At 40.7% G+C, this 17,646-nt stretch overlaps 1 protein-coding gene across 1 annotated transcript; it reads right to left on the reverse strand.

Moving 5' to 3' along the window:
- Positions 1-2,083: 2,083 nt before the first annotated feature.
- Positions 2,084-16,426, reverse strand: FGFR1OP2 (FGFR1 oncogene partner 2). Its single transcript, XM_054063974.1, has 6 exons — positions 16,240-16,426; positions 11,899-12,035; positions 11,244-11,361; positions 10,195-10,337; positions 5,575-5,688; positions 2,084-4,833 (listed from the first exon to the last, which is right to left on the reverse strand). The coding sequence occupies exons 1-6, from the start codon at positions 16,241-16,243 to the stop codon at positions 4,696-4,698; spliced, it is 654 nt and encodes a 217-aa protein (XP_053919949.1). The 5' UTR covers positions 16,244-16,426; the 3' UTR covers positions 2,084-4,695.
- Positions 16,427-17,646: the final 1,220 nt, after the last annotated feature.

Genomic DNA, 17,646 nt, shown 5'->3' on the forward strand with positions numbered 1-17,646 from the left:
TGAGAACATTGTACGGAGATTATTCATTCTGCCTTATAGAAAAGGTAGAACTTCACCTTAGGGCCATGGAAAGGGACTGCAGCTGGAGTTCTGCCTGCTCCCCATGTCCCACTCCTCTGTAGTTCGTGTCTCAGAATTGTTGCTAGCGTGTACTTTTTCAAGACTGGAATTCTGAAATGTTTCCCGCCACGTTGAGCAGTTGCTTAAGGTTTTCTTCTTCTTGGTGTCACCTGAGCTGTTTGTGACCTTGGGAAATAACCATGTTCTCTCATGCAAAGGCATGGCTGTGCTGGTTCCCAGCAGGCACACTGCTGCCTCAGAATGTGATTGGGGCAGGGAGGTGGTTGCAGGCAGCAGGAGTATCTAACTTTTCTCATACAGTCAGCTGAAATAGGATGTTTTATTTTGCAGCATACTCTACTGTGTAGAAGGTAAACAATTCTGTTTAAATTAGGCCCCTCTCTGCTGTCATCAGTATGAAATTTAAATACATTACAAATGAAAGAAAAAGTGGAACAAATTAAAGAAAAAGTGGGTTGGGCAAAAGGTGAGGCTGAATGTGGCCTACACCTGTGCCGGGTATGTGCATGTGATGTCAAACACTGGCTGTCCCAGCACACCTTGGGATTCCGAAGGGGTGAGGTTAGCAAGAGGTGCTCTGCTGACATTACACAGAATCCACAGGTCTGCTCTTTAAACAATCCCGACAGACATGTATGTATTGGTGCTGGTTTGGGAGCACCTGTCAGAGTGTATATTTTTTTAAGGACATCAATGAGGTGGGTTTCTTTGCACACCAAGTTAAAGGAGTCCCCCAAGAAGATTCCTTCTGTGACAATCCTGCAGACAGCTGGCAGCCTCTGGATGCTTACAGCTCAGTGTCCCCACTGCTGTCCTTTTCTCTTTTGTTTGGTCTCTGGTGGCAGTGTGTAACTTGATGCTGCTTCCAGAACCTGTTACCGTTCAAAAGGCTGCTACAGAAGTTGTCTAATGTTAAACTTAATCCTCTACCATGTCCCTTCACTTCCAGCTAAGGATTTCTTTTGCTCTTGTCTCTTTTTTTCTGCTGTCACTGTATACAGCTGGTACTGCAGTGTTCTCTGTTATCCAGTTTAAAATCATCACCTCGGCCATCAGTGCTGCAGAAGGAACAAGTGCATGATTCATGTTCAAATAGGAGATTTAGAAAATCTTTTTTTTTTTAAACAGTCAAAATGCTTTTAAAATTTAATTTTATCCACTAAAACTGAAAACTCCCCAAGCCAATGTAAATTTTATTTCGGGTATTTACAAAGGGATCCTAGTGAAAGTAATTCTGTATGAACACAGTGCCATTAGCTCTGTATTTTAACCTAAGCTTTTAATCCCAATGCATTTGTTAAAAAGCCAAAACTATTTAAAGCTTTATTAGTTGTACAAACCCGCTCAGTTCAGTGTTGGGCTGCTTTTCACTTTACCTCAGTTGAATAGCTGCTACGTGCACTTGTGACTTAGCTTGGCATTTATTACCTTGTCTTTAAACACAGAATGTATGATACTGAAAACAAGTTTCTCTCCTGAAAACATCACAGGGAAGCGGTGAAACCGGTCCCATGCCATCTTATGAACGTAATCCACTGATGTTCTCATTTACACAGCATGGAGAAGAGAACCCAGAGCCTGAACCAAGTCAAAGTGACTTTTTGTGATCTTCAAGAAAAAACCCACAACTATCACATCCTATTTATACCAAAACATGTTTTGATTCAAGAAAATCAAAGGCTGGTGGACTGTTCCTTGTTTATCCTTACTGCTAGTCTGTATTAGTAAATAGCTCCAGTGGTTGATGTGACGGATGAATAACTGCCCACGTAGAAGACATTGTTAATTTCCAAAGAGAAAATGAAGACTTTACAGAGGATATTTTTTTCTCTTTTGCCACATAGCAACATGAATAAAAGCACTAGAAACCGTGTTGCCTGCCTTACAGTATAAGTTGCTAACTAGGCTTGTTTCAGATTTGGTGTCCAGCTTCAACCATGAAGACATCCATATTTTCAGTCAACTTTATTGATAAAATAAGTTTACTGTACAGTACACAACTCTAGCCATAAATCCTTTTCAAGCCATCTGCATTACAAAAATAACAGGTATGCCATGAAAAATAGTCACTCCACACACTGTGAAGGTTCTTTAAAATCCTGAAGTGTCAGGGGAATGACAGGGGAGACATTATCAAATATGAAGACTAGGAGTAGATAAATTAAGTCACATTTTCTTTAATTTACAAAAATAAACACTAATCAAGCATTATTTCATAATAGAGCAACCTTAAAGAACTGCCACAGACTAACAATCCTTCTTTGCTGTACGACTCTTGAGATTGTATGTGAAAGACAACATGGAAATTCAGCCATGAAACTGTATTCAGCATTAAATGGATACAAATGCCTCCAATACCAGTCAATGGCTGAAAAGATACTTCTAAAAAGAATAACTTAATCAATTGAACCCAACATTTCTGAAAAGTTTGCAACAACAAAACACTGTTAAAAAAGATGTTGCTTCTGATAAGTCACCAGCTCACAAGCTACTGTAGAAATGCAAAGTCTAAATTATAGAAGCACTGGCAAAGTTTTACAGATAATAATAGCAGCCCAGCAGAGCCTGTGCTTGAGCTAAAGCATTCCTCAAAAAATTCCATTCCAGATGTTTAGCAAGTTTGGAAACGGTAAATGCTTTTTTTCTGTGTACGTGAATGTCCTCAATGTATTCTTAAGCCTAGAACCAAGTTAAGATGCTCCGGAATGAGAAGTAGCAGCTTCTCCATTTAAAAGTGCTGTGAATATGTGGAGAGCTTGGTTTAGCTGTCCTTCCAACTGCGCTTCCTACCATATGTACTAGTTAATTGAAAATGGGCGTTTATTTTCTCTGCTAAACGCTCCTTTCTCACCACTTCACTTCTTTCTCTTGAAAGCATTAGGAGAACAGGGGAGCAACTGACAGCAACAGAACAAAAATATGAAGTTTCCTATAAATTAGTTCACTAGGCATTGAAAGTTCACCCTTAGACCTGCGATGCCTTCACCTTGAGCCCAGCGAAGCTGTAGCAAGTCAAAAAAAAGATGTAGTTAAAACTGACACACTTAGAAGTGCTCGATGCCTAATTCTTTTTGCTTGTTGCAAATGAAAATCATATTTCATTAAATGACAGTTGCTTCCCGAGTAGGAGTTCAACTCATTTTGCAAGTTAATAAACAGCAAAAATATTCAGCTGTGCGTGGCACATGCAGATCTATAGTTTTCTGTGGTTAAAGCTTTCAGTCTGCTTCAAGTGTGCGTTCCAAGTAAAGTATGCATTAACATGCTGGACAAAAAGCGATGACACACGTCAATAGAATCATAGAATGGTTTGGGTTGGAAGGGACCATGAAGGTCATTCATCCAACTCCCCTGCAGTAAGCAGGGACATTTTCAACTAACACAGGGTGCTCAGGATGTTCTTGCTGTCTTGACAAGGAAGCAGTAGTCTGACAAACAAAAGCCAAATATTAATTATTTCAGCACCCCTCTACTGCAAATCTACCTTGTGTAGCACTTCTATCATATCTGCATATGATACAAGCTGTAGTTGGATCTAGAAAAGCCAATTCCTTTTCACTTCTGCAAGTATTTCAGGATTAAAAGCAACCGGTCTATTTGTCAGTATAGTATATTGAACTTTTCCTAGTGTAAACATAATACGTACCTGAAACTCACTTGAAAAATTCCTTGATGAATATTCAGTACTTAAATAAAAAACTAAGAGTATTGATTACAGGCATGCAGACTGCCTGCCTTGCCATAGAGCTTCTCCCTACATCCCCCAACCACCCTTCTGCTCTACTGTTTGGGTGCTTTCAGACTGCCATTTCCCAGTCAGGAAGTTTGGACTTCAAGAGAAGAAATGGATGGGAATTCTTACCCATAGAAAAATAAGCCTCGTTTTATCTTATCATTCTGCCTTAGCTTTTACTTTTATACTATGCTGTCAGCATTCCAGAAAGCAACAAAGTGGGAGCAGCCCTTTTCATGTTTTGAAAATACAATTAAGCATACGTATATTAAAGAAGCTTGTTGAATTAAAAAAAAATAAAATTGAACAACTGCAAGGTGCTGTTCATGTTTCAGCAATTGGCCTTATATTTGAACAGGATACTCCATGGCTAAAACACAGAAATCCTTAAGTTTTACGCTGTCCACTCTATTAAACTGGTTTGTTGCAAAATGAGAATTTTTAAAAAATTTATTAAAAAGGAAAAAATGTAAGCTGGATCATGCACAAAGCATATTCATAAGTTACTACTTTTTAGTCAGAGATATGATTTTAAATCTCATCTTTATTATGTAACAGGTGCACTGAAACTTTGTATGAACCATGAATTGTATAAATCATGTGAAACCTTGCCTTTTATCTGCAAAATGACTTAATATAAAAATAATTCCCAATTCAGTAAGTGCATGAATCCATTCCCTACTGAAGTTAGATCTATGGCAATTAATCTGTCACTAAGGTTTTTGTAGAATACCAGTTTTGATTTATGCAGTATAAAAGCCACTAAACTTGAGTTTAAGACCCACTAGCTTGCTGGTGCCCTATTCAGTAACAAGTGCTTGACAAGTGACCCCTGATAATCTGTAATGTGTGCAATTGAAGCTTGTCGACTTCCACAGTCTTTAGCTCTTCCTCAGGCTCAAATCACTGCTTGTTACTAATCCTGACAGAGACGTACTCTCTGATGCATCTTCTTTCTTGAGGTTCAGGAATGATTCTCTAGTTATTTGAAGAATTTCTCTCAAGCCTTTGTTTTCTTGCTATAACCGGACAAAGAAAAGTGATTTAACAAAACTCCAGAAAGAAGTCAAGATAACTACATTAATGATCTCTACTCCAAACACGCGTATAAAGATTAGAATATTGATTTTGCAGACAGGTAGTGTTATGTTACCTTCTAAAACCAAGAGCATCAAGTTTCTGACTCTCTTGCTCCCTTGAATGAGGATTAAGCATCAAAAGAAAAGAAAAAGCTCAAAACACAAAGACAGGTAAGAAAAGGGTCACTAAGTTCAAATGTTGCATTTTAAAAATATCTCACATGCTTTTCAGTCCCATAATGAACTGCTTTGCTAGCACTTAACCAAAGAGCAACAGCACTTAATCATAAAGCAACTGAGAATCAGCCCCAAAGCATAAAATCATTATTTAAATATAAAAATTTAAAAGTGAAAGGTGTGGGTATTATTATTGCACTCTAGTGTCTTATTAGGATAAATCCGTATTATTTCCTAGCTTTTTGCTACACTCAGAGACTCCAAAAAGGAGAAAGCTTAAGCCAGTATATAAATATCAATCTCTGATGTCTGGTGATGAAGTATCGCTTATGCAAGACTTGAGAGTAACCTATACTGGGGAAAACAGCACTTATAGCGCACCAAACAAGGAAAGGACAAAAAAATAGCAGTGTGAGTGACTGCTACAGTAACTCAAGAGAAATAACTGTGATAACTTTTACCCCCTTACTATTTGTGCCAGTGCTGTTTTAATTTCACACTTACTTCAAGCTGAATGATCCGTTCCTGCTCTTTACAGCCATGCCTTTCGTCAATTTCAATGGCTTTTCTCATTACTGCTGCCATCTCCGAAATTTGGTCCACGTGAACTTGCAGCTCCTAAGACACAAAAATTAAATAATGACAGCTTTAGTGACACATTTTCTGCATTATTAAACATAAGCAAAGCACTTGACTGCTGTGCCACTTAACAAAAACGTGAACAGAGGCCCACATTTGAGAAAACAAGTTCTCTCTAACTTAATACAACACAAGCAGCTGTTTATTCAAATAAGTCTGGTTTGTCACATAGGGATCCCTTTTTAGAATTTGATATATGCTTCAATGGCTGTTCTTCCATAGCTCCTTTCCCTACCAAACAGCTACAAGTTAGCCACGTGCTTGCTCTGACAAGACCTTCCTGCACAGCAGGAGATGATGTGTACCATTTTGGATAAACAGAAAGACTGAACTTAGATAAGAACAGCAGGGTATGCAACATTTATATCTTGTGTTTGAAACCTGATCCCAAGTCTGGTACAGCCAGTATAAGCCCGGTACAGCCAGTATAAGCCCATGGTAGGTACTTATTGCTTAACAAGACCAGGTGAAGTGGTCATCCTTACTATGACATATATTAGGAAGAATTCCAGCTTTCGTGGGATCTGGACTTCAGCAGTCCTTGTCCTTGCTAAACTGTAAGTACAACCTCTGTGTCCTGACTTCTTTGTGTCTGTTCATTAGTGCTGGTAGGGTACTTTTCCATTATAAATAAGTAACTATATCATCTCACCAAAAGATTTAGGGAGGAAGGAAAAAAGAGCAGTAGTTTGGTTTCCTCTGGTGCTGTTCCACTGCTAGGAGTGGGATGATGGGCACCTTTGACACAAGCACAACAGCCTCTGCAAGGAAGCCTGGTTTTAGATAGTCGTTGTTGTTTGAAGAGAAGCGATCTCTTACCTGGACCGTGTTGGTTCAGGTGACAGTTTATCTTCTCTCTGGCCAACCTACTCGACAAAGAATTCTTCAAGGGTCACTACTACTTTTCCTCTGCAAATCTAGATAAAGATTTTTGCTGTTCTTCACTGTTAAGCTAAGCCAAGTATTTTAATGTTTTTTCCAGAAGCTTTTATTTTGCTTTGTCTTTTCCTCAACCTGTCTTTTATTCCAACTCTGCTGTCATGTAGCCTGCCCATGTCTGACCTGACCTTTGGACAAAATTCACAATTCCTAACTAACATGGGAAAAGCACAACAGTAGGATTGAAATGAAGAACAGTATAAACTAAAGTTAAACCCCATCTTTAAATTAGAAGTTTGACTGGACTTCCGTACATCCAGCAGATGATCAGCTTGTCTTTAAAGTACCAGAAATGATTAAACTGCCATAAAAAACTGCCTCGCTTGGAATTAAACTTTACCTTCCCAAAACAAGTATACTTTACTAGGGTTGGTGCAAAAATAATTGCTGCTTTTTAACATAAACTTTAAAGCAGTATGTCTCACCTTAGAATAAAATTGATCTGTCAAAATAAGAACCATTAGAATCTACTGATTAAGAACCATTAGAATCTACTAATTTTTGCCACCAAGAAACAAGTCTATGCTGATAGCACAGACTTCTGGAGGCCTGGAACTGATTAATTCTTTGGAAGTGTTTTGAGCTGCTCCTTGGTTGTGGAAAACCTTTGCTTGCAGGAAGTTGTCAAGATGCTTGAAAACATGGAATTGGTGGGAGAGAGGTCTGCTAAGGAGACTGGGCAAGGCAGAGTTTTGTAGCCCAGTTTGTGCAGCTTCTGCAGAGCCATTTTGTTCACCTTACACAGCACTCGTTTGTTGAGCTTTTTTGATTTTCCAGTTTGGTGCAAGTGGTGAACAACTGTTGAATGGCCAATGTTTAGTTCTTCTGCAACCTCTTAAGATTTTTTGCTTAAGTCCACTTCAATACTGGCCCTGAACTGGTTGATGGCTCTCGCAGAAGGACATCTGTGACCCTCCTCATTTTCACGGCTCTTGTTTCCATTACAAAATTTTTGGAACCAACGTTGAGCTGCATGTTCACTGACGGTCCCATGGCCAAATGTGTAGTTCATACTGCTACCAGTTTCTGCTGTTTTACGTCCCCTTTTGAACTCATACAAGATTACTCAAATTTGCTTTTTTCCATCTTTAATTTGACAGCATAATATAAAAAAGTATAAACAGTGAAAACAACCATTATCATAAGTAAGCAGAGCAAATTTTGTGCTTTGAAATGGTATAGGACACGAACACAGGTAAATAGAAGCTGAATCCCAAATAAGTGACACAGGTTACAATGACAGAAACTGCAATTATTTTTGCACCAGCCTAATAAAATGAACATTGGCCCTTTTCATCCTTTCTTCTCTGCCATTCCATAGCCACAGCTATGGTTTAAATGCACACTCACAGCATTGAAGCGAGAGAGGGAAACTAAATTTAGCTTGAAAGGAAGCTCTGATCAGTGGTAAAAGAATACATTGGCAAGGATATACCCTTGAGAAGGACTGGGAATGAGTTAGTGGTTGTTACATACACCGCTGTCCTCCATACTTCCTGTTTTCCCTGCTTACATTGCCTGTCGATCCATATGATTTAGGGCCTGTTCCAAGGTCACTAACATTAGGTCATATGCCAACACAAAATTAGGTTCTTGTTTGGATACAAGACGTGTAAAGCTTAGATGCTGTAATATCGAAGAATGCACTGAAATTGTTTCTTTATGAAGACAGCCTCAAACATCTACAAACACTTTTCGTATCTCTTTCCTTTTTATTTTCCACACATGACTTCTTCCTCCAAAGAGAAAAAAATCCACATATTTTTAGGCCTTGTTTCAGCTGAGTGAATTCAAACAGCACAATTAGATCAGGGACGTTATTACCAACACACACTTTTCTCATGCATACAACACCGATAAAAGAAAGTGTTTTTCTGTTTAAAGGAAGTGCTTGTTGATATGCAGAAATCAATGATTTTTTAGTAATCTTTTGTAAATAGGTACTAAAGTTAATAGCTGCCACTTGAAAGAACAGCAGTTACTGGTAACAGCAAGATTAATTCCTTAGGCATGATGGATTTCTTTGTTAATAGGAGAGAAGTATTTAAAGACTGCTTCAGGATTGTTCAATCTTACTGAATGTAAAGACTGATCAGAACAAGAAATAATGAAATTCCAGAAATCCCAAGCGTCAGGATAAGGGTGATAAGTCCTCTTCATCAGGCATTCTTATGGGATCAGTTTTAACCAAAACGTTGAAGCCTAGGTCTCCTGTTTAAATAATAGTGTTCATTTTTTTTTTTTTAATCTCCAGCTTTTAACCCATAGAAGTGTTCCTAAATGAAATTTCAAAGTCCATTTCAGAATAGATATAATTTTACCCTCTTGTCTCGGATACAAAATTACCCTCTTTTGAGGCTGGAGGATATGTTATACTGCATGCTAAGGTAACTTCTTTTGAAAAGAATATACACCTTTCATTTTTCAGAGTTTATGTTAAAGATGCCATTCTAATACAGTACATTCTTTCATATCAGTCTAAGCAGTCTAACTGATTTCTAACTACATACCTATGATTTTGTAAGGAGGTAAGAAAGCATTGAATTCTTAAACTTTTCTCCCTGGTGTGCAGACCTTAACTCTGCTTTGCAGAGTTGATTTGTTGAGGTCAAATATTACGAAACTAGTTACTTAGAACTAGTAGACTGTCTACACAGTTCCACTGCTCTCTGATGATTATGTTTCCTTTACAGTGTAATATAATACTTTGTTAGAAAGCTCTTGTTTAGATCTGCTAGTGACCTAGAATCATAAATATTCCTGAAAATATATTAAAAAAGCCCAGACTATATATTGTCACAAAAAAAATATTAGTTTTATATGAAGCTGCTGAATACACATATATACCTCACTTGTGATAGCATACAGAAATGTTTGATGGCACTTCATTTTTCTAGTTTTCAAAAGCCCTAAGATGACCTGATACCAGAAACTTTAACCACACTTCAAGCATCTCAGGCTGCCCTGGATTTTACTTAGCAATCCTCATCAGTACCAAACAACAGGAACCAAGGGTTGAAGCAGGAAAGAGGAGAAGCGTATGTTCAGTTATTCAATATTCAGAAGAGCTTTTATAATATTTTTTTTTAATTCATGGTATTTAGGGGGGAAAAAGACTTGAATATTAAATTTAGAAAGCTTATTCTTCCTGCTTTCCTCAGTAAGCACAGGTTTATTAATTACTTGTTGGAGCCACAAGTGTAAGTTAAAGCCAGTCTAAATGTTTGAATGTTACTGAGATCTATGGGCATCTGTAAGTATAACAGGGCAGTTGCCTTAGAAGATCCAGGCAAAACAAAAGTACATTAAGTAGATACAGTAAAGAAATGCTACTTGATAAAAGCTTAAATAAATCAGAAGCTAGTAAGGTTGAGTTACTAGACTGATCAAGTTTCCTGTTTGTGTTTCATGGACTGGATTTTAAAAATTAGGACTTGTTAGTACAAAGATATAAAAACTGAGACACGGTAAGCTTCAAACTGATCCACTACAAACTAACTTAAGTGTTAACTGAAAAAAAAAAAAGGCAAAAATTGAAGTTGTTACCTTGGAATGTTGCTCTTTTAACTTCATTATTATACTTGGATCATCCTTTTTGCTTGCCATTAGCAACCTAAACATCTGTTCTCTGTACTTGCTCATTATGAGTTCCAAAGCAGACTGATGTTCTTCAAGAGATGTGCGTAGTTCTACCAACACAATTTTAAATTCAGTTAAAGCTTAACATAGAACTGAAACAAAATGCAAAAGTACTTCAGCCTGAGAAAACCAAAATGAGCCTTTAATTGAGTGTGCCCTCTCCTTGCACCATAAAATATACACAGGCCTTGCAAATGTCTTCAGTGTTGACTACCCTGGGAATATTATTGTTCAGTCAGAAACAGAAGGTCTTTTGTTAATATGATTTCATATTCAGTCCCTTTAGCTGATATAAGCCGTCTTGAGAGTAGCTGAGGAGCTTTACTCTGGCTGCTATAAGCACCACTGAACAAAAGCTGGAAGGAAGTTTACAAATCTGTTTTAATCTGTATCTTCGTAAAATAAGAGTTAAAAAACACTTTGTGTTCAAAATATACTAAAGTCAAAGGACAAATAACTCCTCAGAAAAGACAAGATTCAGAAAAATTGAGATCTTTGACTCCTTTGCCAAATATAATTGCTAGAATACCTAAGGTGCTCCAGGAGGAACAGTATATTCCTAGTGTACAGAATTCCAGAAGGAGCTATACTACTGCATTTACACTACAACTTGTCCTACTACTCGTAAATTAGTTATCTTTAGCAGCAGAAAAACACACTTCCAAGGAGATACCCATGTTGTAGAAGTAAGTTATATTTATCTTCTCACTTGTGCTGAACATTAGATAAGGACTGAAAAAGTGATTTTCCACACTCACGCTTTTTGTTAATCGCAGTCCCAACAGCTGGACACTGGAACTTTATTAGGTTGCATTATTATCAGTTAAACTAAGAAATTAAGATTAGAAGAAAAAAATTTCTTCTACAACTTTTTGAGAATAGATCCATGGTAGAAGTCTCACTGATTCCAGTGGTGCAGGCTGGAACTTGTAAAGGATAAAACATTCATGCTTTACCTTTATTTTCCTGTTGCAATTCCCTAATCTGTCTGTTTTCTTGCTGGATACCCATCACTAACGTAGACCGAGGACGATGTCTTGCTACTTCATTGAGCTCTTGAATTTCTTCTTGGTACTGGTTATTAAAAACAAACAAAACAAAACACGCTCAGTCTAACAATATGCCTTGAATAGCTTAACATCAGAACGGAAACAATCATGAATAAGGTCAATAGGCTACTCTGAAACAAAAGGAGCCTGTGAGAAGATAAAGTATTCTGAACAGAAGAAAGCATGGCAAAGCCTCTGTATGATTAAATGCACACCTTAAAATTAGTAAAACAAGTAGTATTTCACAGAAGAGCAAAACACAAGACACCACACAACAGTTTGTAAAGATACCAACCCTATTTCTACAAGCATTCTTCAAATAACTGCTAGTTTTCATTATTTAAGCTAGAGTAACAGCGAGAACTTCTTCACAGGATCAAATATATAAACAACCTATTTTTAGATCATAGTCACACCTATAATGACAATGCTTAGTATGGTATTAAAGGATTAACCAAATAAAACACCGATTCTACATTGCATAGTAGCACACAAAAATGACTTTAAATTATGTGTTTCCAAGTTGTTCTTTTAATAGAGTAAACAAAATTGGAAGACAAACCTGCTTCATTGCTTCAACCCGCTTGTTAAGAGCTGTAGTCTGTTCAATAAGAGCTTCTGCTGCGTTGTCATGTTCCCTTAGCCGTTCTACCAGTGCTTTCGCATCTGCGAGGGCTTTTTCAATAGTGCAACTCATTTCTAAAGATTAGAAACATATTATTCTAACACCACCACCTGTCTGGTATACAGAGAACAGCTATCTATGTGAGATAGATATATCTTTTTTTTTTTTTTCTTAGTCTAAAGCAGCCAAATACAAACTTTCCCTCAGAAACATCCAGACACTTTGTTGCCTCTTAGAAGTAGGAAAAAATTGTATTTGTTAAGAATACCCTCAAGGCTACCTTTCCTTTTCCTCCTTTTTAATTGCTGTTGAGACCATGTATCAGAGCACAGAAATGAAAGTAAACTTTATGTTGTGAAGACAGTACCAACATACTAAGTGCAAAAGGAGGACTATTGCACAAGCTCTTCTGAAAATAGCAGATGGGAAAAAAAAAGAATATTAATTATTTTATTTTTCAATACTAATTTTTTCCTTTTAATGTGCCCTCCTACCAGTCAGATATACTTCAAGGTATTTGAGAAGTATAAATACAGCACAAAAAGAGAATGCCAAAAGACTACAGTGGGCTGGAAGATTTTGATGAATCAAATCATGAGACAAAGAACAGCTCAAACTGATAGGAAATATTACTTGGGGAAAATTCAGAAAGCCAAAGGCCTGTCTTTTTTTTCATATCTATAAATGAAAAAGAAAAAAATCACTGCATAGAAAGAAACTGAACTTTTCAACAGGATATAGACAGCTAAGAAAAAGACCGACTGCATAGTTAAAATACCAGCCTTCTAATTGTGTAGTTGTTAGCGAAATTACCTATTGCTAAACTTGCAAACTGTTTGTAAACATTAGCATACAAATTATTTTGCCTTTGCATTGCATTTTTTCAGACTCATGTTTGACACATATGTTTCAAGACTGAGATTTTCAGGATAAGTTTTCATTTTCTGTTAAGAAAATATGACTTTTTCAACTGAAAAGGGAATCTACTTAAACTCCTTGAACAGTTCTTCAGCAATCAGACAAAAACAATAGAGATTTATTGGAGTTATGGGCCTTACTAATATAAGGCTTGACATTTGTTTCAGAAAACTTCCTAAAGTATGGAAAGAATCAACTAAATCCTTTTCTTAGCCAGGCCACTTGCTAAATGGAAGATTTTTATAAGTGTAACAGGTCAGTAATACCCTTCCTGAGCTACAGGAAAATAAATTTGCTCCAAGCTGATTTTCTAACTTTCTAAGCATCTCGACAAATTGTAACCTAGGATCATATAAGCCAAGCTTAAAGAAATCCTCACATTTTCCCCAAGTGACATTTTCCCACTGTCCCAGGTAGAAGTAAGGATACTCCAAACAATAAATTCCATCATTTCCTTTAAAAGATTTAAAAACATAGCAGGAATATCCTGTCCTCATGAATTAAGGTGTGGGAAAGCAAGACAGTAGCAGTTTGGAACGTTCTCTCGGAAGAGCCCTGGTGTACCCGGTATGCTAAAGGTTTAACCCCTCAAATGCATTTTAATTTGGTAATTTCATTTGCTGCTCCATCTGCTCTGAGGAGCATGTGTACCATTAAAGCACTTGCTTTATTTTTCCTATGCAGAAGGGTCTTTCAGGGACCCTGCCATCACACAAAGGTTGAGACGTGATTACCGACAAAGGACCTTCTGTAAGTGTGCTCTGTGCATGCACAGATCACAATTGCTTTAACTGCATTTTCAATGATCCGTCTGTTATTGAAAGCATCAGCATTTTGATATGTAAAAGTTTCCTATATACCTCTGTAATATTAATTCCTTCTCATTTATCAAATAGTTTTCATTTTAACTTCCACATGATGTATATATGTATGTGAGGTATGAAGTCAAGTTCTTCAGTGGACTAGTGTGTTATCACTAGCAATTTATTCACTCTGGTGTAGCAGTTTGAGCTAAAAAGAATTACGTAGATAAGGATCATACTGTGTTGGTTTTAAGGATCTGCTTTTCTTGCTCTTCATTTCTTCCTCCAGTTCTGGTCTCATGTTCTTACTGGACTACAAAAAGTATCAGAGACAGAAGAAGACCTTCCACACTAGCTGGCTAAACTGTTACAGAAAATTATTTAATCAGATCCATATTTAAGGAGAATGTGAAAAGCAGTCTTTAGCTCAATTCATGGGTCACGAATTCTCTAGCCAGTATAGACAAAGCCTCTCAGGCCTCTCCACGAGCTTGGAATCCATCTGGCATTCAGACTACGATGCACTTAACACCTCTGATAATTTGTATGCATCAATATAAATTTTTAACACAGCAGGCATTCATCCTCCCACGCACTTTCTCATTTTAACCCAGCCCAACCACAGAAGATAAAAAGAAGCTCATTTGTGGCAAAGCCACTGGCGTTCTTTTTCGCAGCAAGTGTGTTAGGGAAGACACATGTACACTTTGGGTACAATGCATCTGCACAAATCCACCCTCACCGCAGCAGCTTCAGCAGACCAGAAGCCACCTCCTGTTTTCAGGTAGGATTTGTACTTCAAAAAGGAGACTCATTATTTGTATCATGGTAATTCACAGTGGCTCCAAATCTTGACTAGGATTCCCTCGGGCAAGACATTGGACCTAATCCTCAGTTTAAAATTCTCTCTAGTTGAGAATTTTAAACTGAGGATCTAGTTCTACCTGCAAAACCCAAAATTTTTTTCTAACCCTAAAATAGATTTAAATCTGTGAGCTAACCTCAGCATTTGAGGGGGGGACCCCCCAAAATCGACTATAATTGACTTAAACAAATTCTTATTGGTTTGTTTGGGGTTTTTTTATGAGCATGAGGATTATAGTAGATAAACTTAATGATTCCTCAACTCTACCCTACCAGAGTTTCCCAGCTGCAAATATATTTTTAGTCTGCAATCTTACCAACGGGGTCAACAGGTAGCAAGAGCAACAACTCAAACAGCACAGCCATACTGCTACTGCATACTCATTTCCTGTCACTTCCTGCTACTTACTAATTGTTTTCATTATCAAATTTGGCTGCCCTTACAAAACAACCCACACCAAAGAATAAAGATTTTTGCGCAACTACCACCTTACTCTAGTTTTTGGTCTCCTCTTTCTCCTTCCATCCTTACTGAAAACTACCTTTCCCTGTAACTTGATGATTGAGTTTTTTCCTCTCCACAGTTCCCGGTTTTCCAATGCCGTGGATCCTAAGTGTTTTAGGCTGGGGCGAGCGCCCACCAGCACTCCGTGTGTCAGCAGAGTCCCACGAACCCGGGCAGCCCCTTCCAGCAGTACCGCACACCGAGAACCCACATCCCAGCACACTCCCGAGGTGGGAGGGGATCGAGGGGCGGGGAGGGGGGGAATGATGGAGAGGAGGTAAAGGGGGGGGAGGACGGAGGGGAGGTAAAGAGAGGGGGATGGCAGGCCGCTCCCAATGAGCGTCTCGCCCTCTCCACCTCCGTCCCCATCACCGCACGCCAGCCGGGACTGTGGTGACACCGGCACCTGTGGCGACACGGCGGGCAGGGAGTGCTCGCCCCGGCCCCCGGCAGAGCCGAGGGGTGAGGAGGAACTCCTCCTCCCTCACGCCCCCCACGACGTCACGGGCCCTGGGGCCCCGCTGGGCTCCCAACTGCCCACAGGCACCCGTACCCCCTCCCTCTCCCCCTTCTTATTCTCCCTCCCTCTCCCCCTCTGTCACCACCTTCCCCTCTTCCCTTCCTCCTCCGTCTCCCCCCTCCTCCTTTCCCAGTCTCCTTCCCTCGTCCCCTTCTCTCTCTGCTCCGCTTCCCTCTCTCCCTCTCCTTCCTTCCTCCCCCTCCCTCCTCTCTTCCCCCTTATCTCCCTTTTTCCCACTTACCCCTTCTACCTTCTCCTCCTCCTCTCCCCGCTCTTCCTTTCCCACTTTCCCTCCCCTTCTATCTCTTCTTCTCTTCCTCCCCCTCTCGCTCCCTTTTTTCTCCCTCTCTTCCTCTCCTCCTCTCCCCTTTTCTTCTTCCTCCTCCTCCTCCTTCTCTCCCTCCCCTCTTCTTCTCTCCCACCTCCTCCTCTCCCCCTTTCCTCTCCATCCTCCTCCCCTTCTCCCCCTCTTTCTCTCTTCCTCTCCTCTCCTCTCCTCTCCTCTCCTCTCCTCTCCTCTCCTCTCCTCTCCTCTCCTCTCCCTTCCCTCTCTACCGCTGCCCCTTCTCCTCCTTTCCTCTCCCTCCTCCTCCTCCTCCTCCTCCTCCTCCTCCTCCTCCTCTCCCCCCGCTTCCTTCCCTCCTTCCCCCTTTGCCCCCCGTACTCACTCATGCCCGGCGGCCGCGGCGGCGCGGGGTGTGCAGCCCCGTCCCGCCCCGCTGTCGATGGCGGCGGGGCCGCAGGGCTGGGGGCAGGGCGAGGCGGCGGCGCTCCGGGCCCAGGCACCGGCCGGGCAGCGCCCGCCGCTCTCGCGAGAGCCGGGACGCGCGGCGCCAAGCGAGAGCTGAGCCGAGCCGAGCCGAGCCGAGCCGAGCCCCCCCTGGCGCCGGCACCGGCCTCGCCGCCCATTGGCCTCTGCTGTACATCAAGGCGGGCCCTGTCCCACCCCAGCGCCCGTCGCCCCCCTTCCTATTGGCTCTCTCCGCTATAACCAGACCAACCCTGCCCAATCCCGAGAGCTTGTCACTTCACCGCCCTGTTGGATCCTCCACTATAAAAGTCCAACTCTGCCCAATCCCCAGCGCCCATCGGCTCTCCCTGCTTTCCTATTGACTGTTTCTGCTCTAAAAAGGCGTGCCCTGCCCAGTCCAGAGTGTTCATCACCTCGCCTCCCTGTTGGCTCCCCCTGCTAGAAAATGTACAGTCCTGCCCAATTCCCAGTGCCCCTCACTTCTCCTCGCCTCCCTATTGGCTATTTCTGCCACTGAAAGGCCGACCCTACCCAATCCCCAGTGCCCATCACCTCTCTGTGCTATTGGCTCCCTCCGCTATAAAAAGGCAGACCCTGCACCCTCCCCAGTGCCGGTCACCTCTCCGTGCTTTCCTATTGACTATTTGCTCTATTAAAAAGACCGACCCTGCCCAATTCTGAATGCCTGTCACCTCTCCTCACCTCCTTATTGGCCATTTCTGCTATAGAAAGGAGGGCTCTGCCGAATTGTCACCTTCCCTGGAGGTGTTTAAGGAACGGGTGGATGAAGTGCTGAGGGACATGGTTTAGGGAATGTTAGGAATGGTTGGACTCGATGATCCAGTGGGTCCTTTCCAACCTGGTGATTCTGTGATTCTGTGTGATTCTGTGAATTCCCTGAGCCCACCAGCTCTCTATGCTTTCCTATTGGCTATTTCTACTATAGAAAGGCTGACTCTGCCCAATTCCCAGCGTTCATCACCTCTTCTCATCTTCCTATTGGCTCTCTCCTCTATAAAAGTGCCACCCTCCCCAGTGTCTGTCACCTCTCCATGCTTTCCTAGTAGCTATTTCCTCTACTAAATTGTCCAATCCTGCCCAATCCCTAGTGTCCATCACCTCTGCTGGCCTTTTTATTGGCTGTTTCCCTATAAATAGGCGGACTCTGCCTAATCCCTAGTGTCCATCAACTTTGCTCGCCTTCCTAGTGGCTGTTTCCCTATTAAAAGTCTACCCACTCCCCAGTGTCCATCACTTCTCCTCGCCTTTCTATTGGCTGTTTCCCTCTAAGCAGGCGGACCCTGCCCAATCCTCAGCTCTCAGC

Source organism: Cuculus canorus, chromosome 1 (assembly GCF_017976375.1).
Source record: "Cuculus canorus isolate bCucCan1 chromosome 1, bCucCan1.pri, whole genome shotgun sequence".
Taxonomy (NCBI): domain Eukaryota; kingdom Metazoa; phylum Chordata; class Aves; order Cuculiformes; family Cuculidae; genus Cuculus; species Cuculus canorus.

Excerpts from the sequence above, each read along its gene's own strand:
- FGFR1OP2 (XM_054063974.1), bottom strand. Across the intron at positions 11,362-11,898 it reads GGGTTGAAGCAATGAAGCAG|TACCAAGAAGAAATTCAAGA; the intron begins GTTTGTCTTCCA and ends TTTAATAACCAG. Across the intron at positions 4,834-5,574 it reads AACGGATCATTCAGCTTGAA|CAAGAAAACAAAGGCTTGAG; the intron begins GTAAGTGTGAAA and ends GTCCGGTTATAG.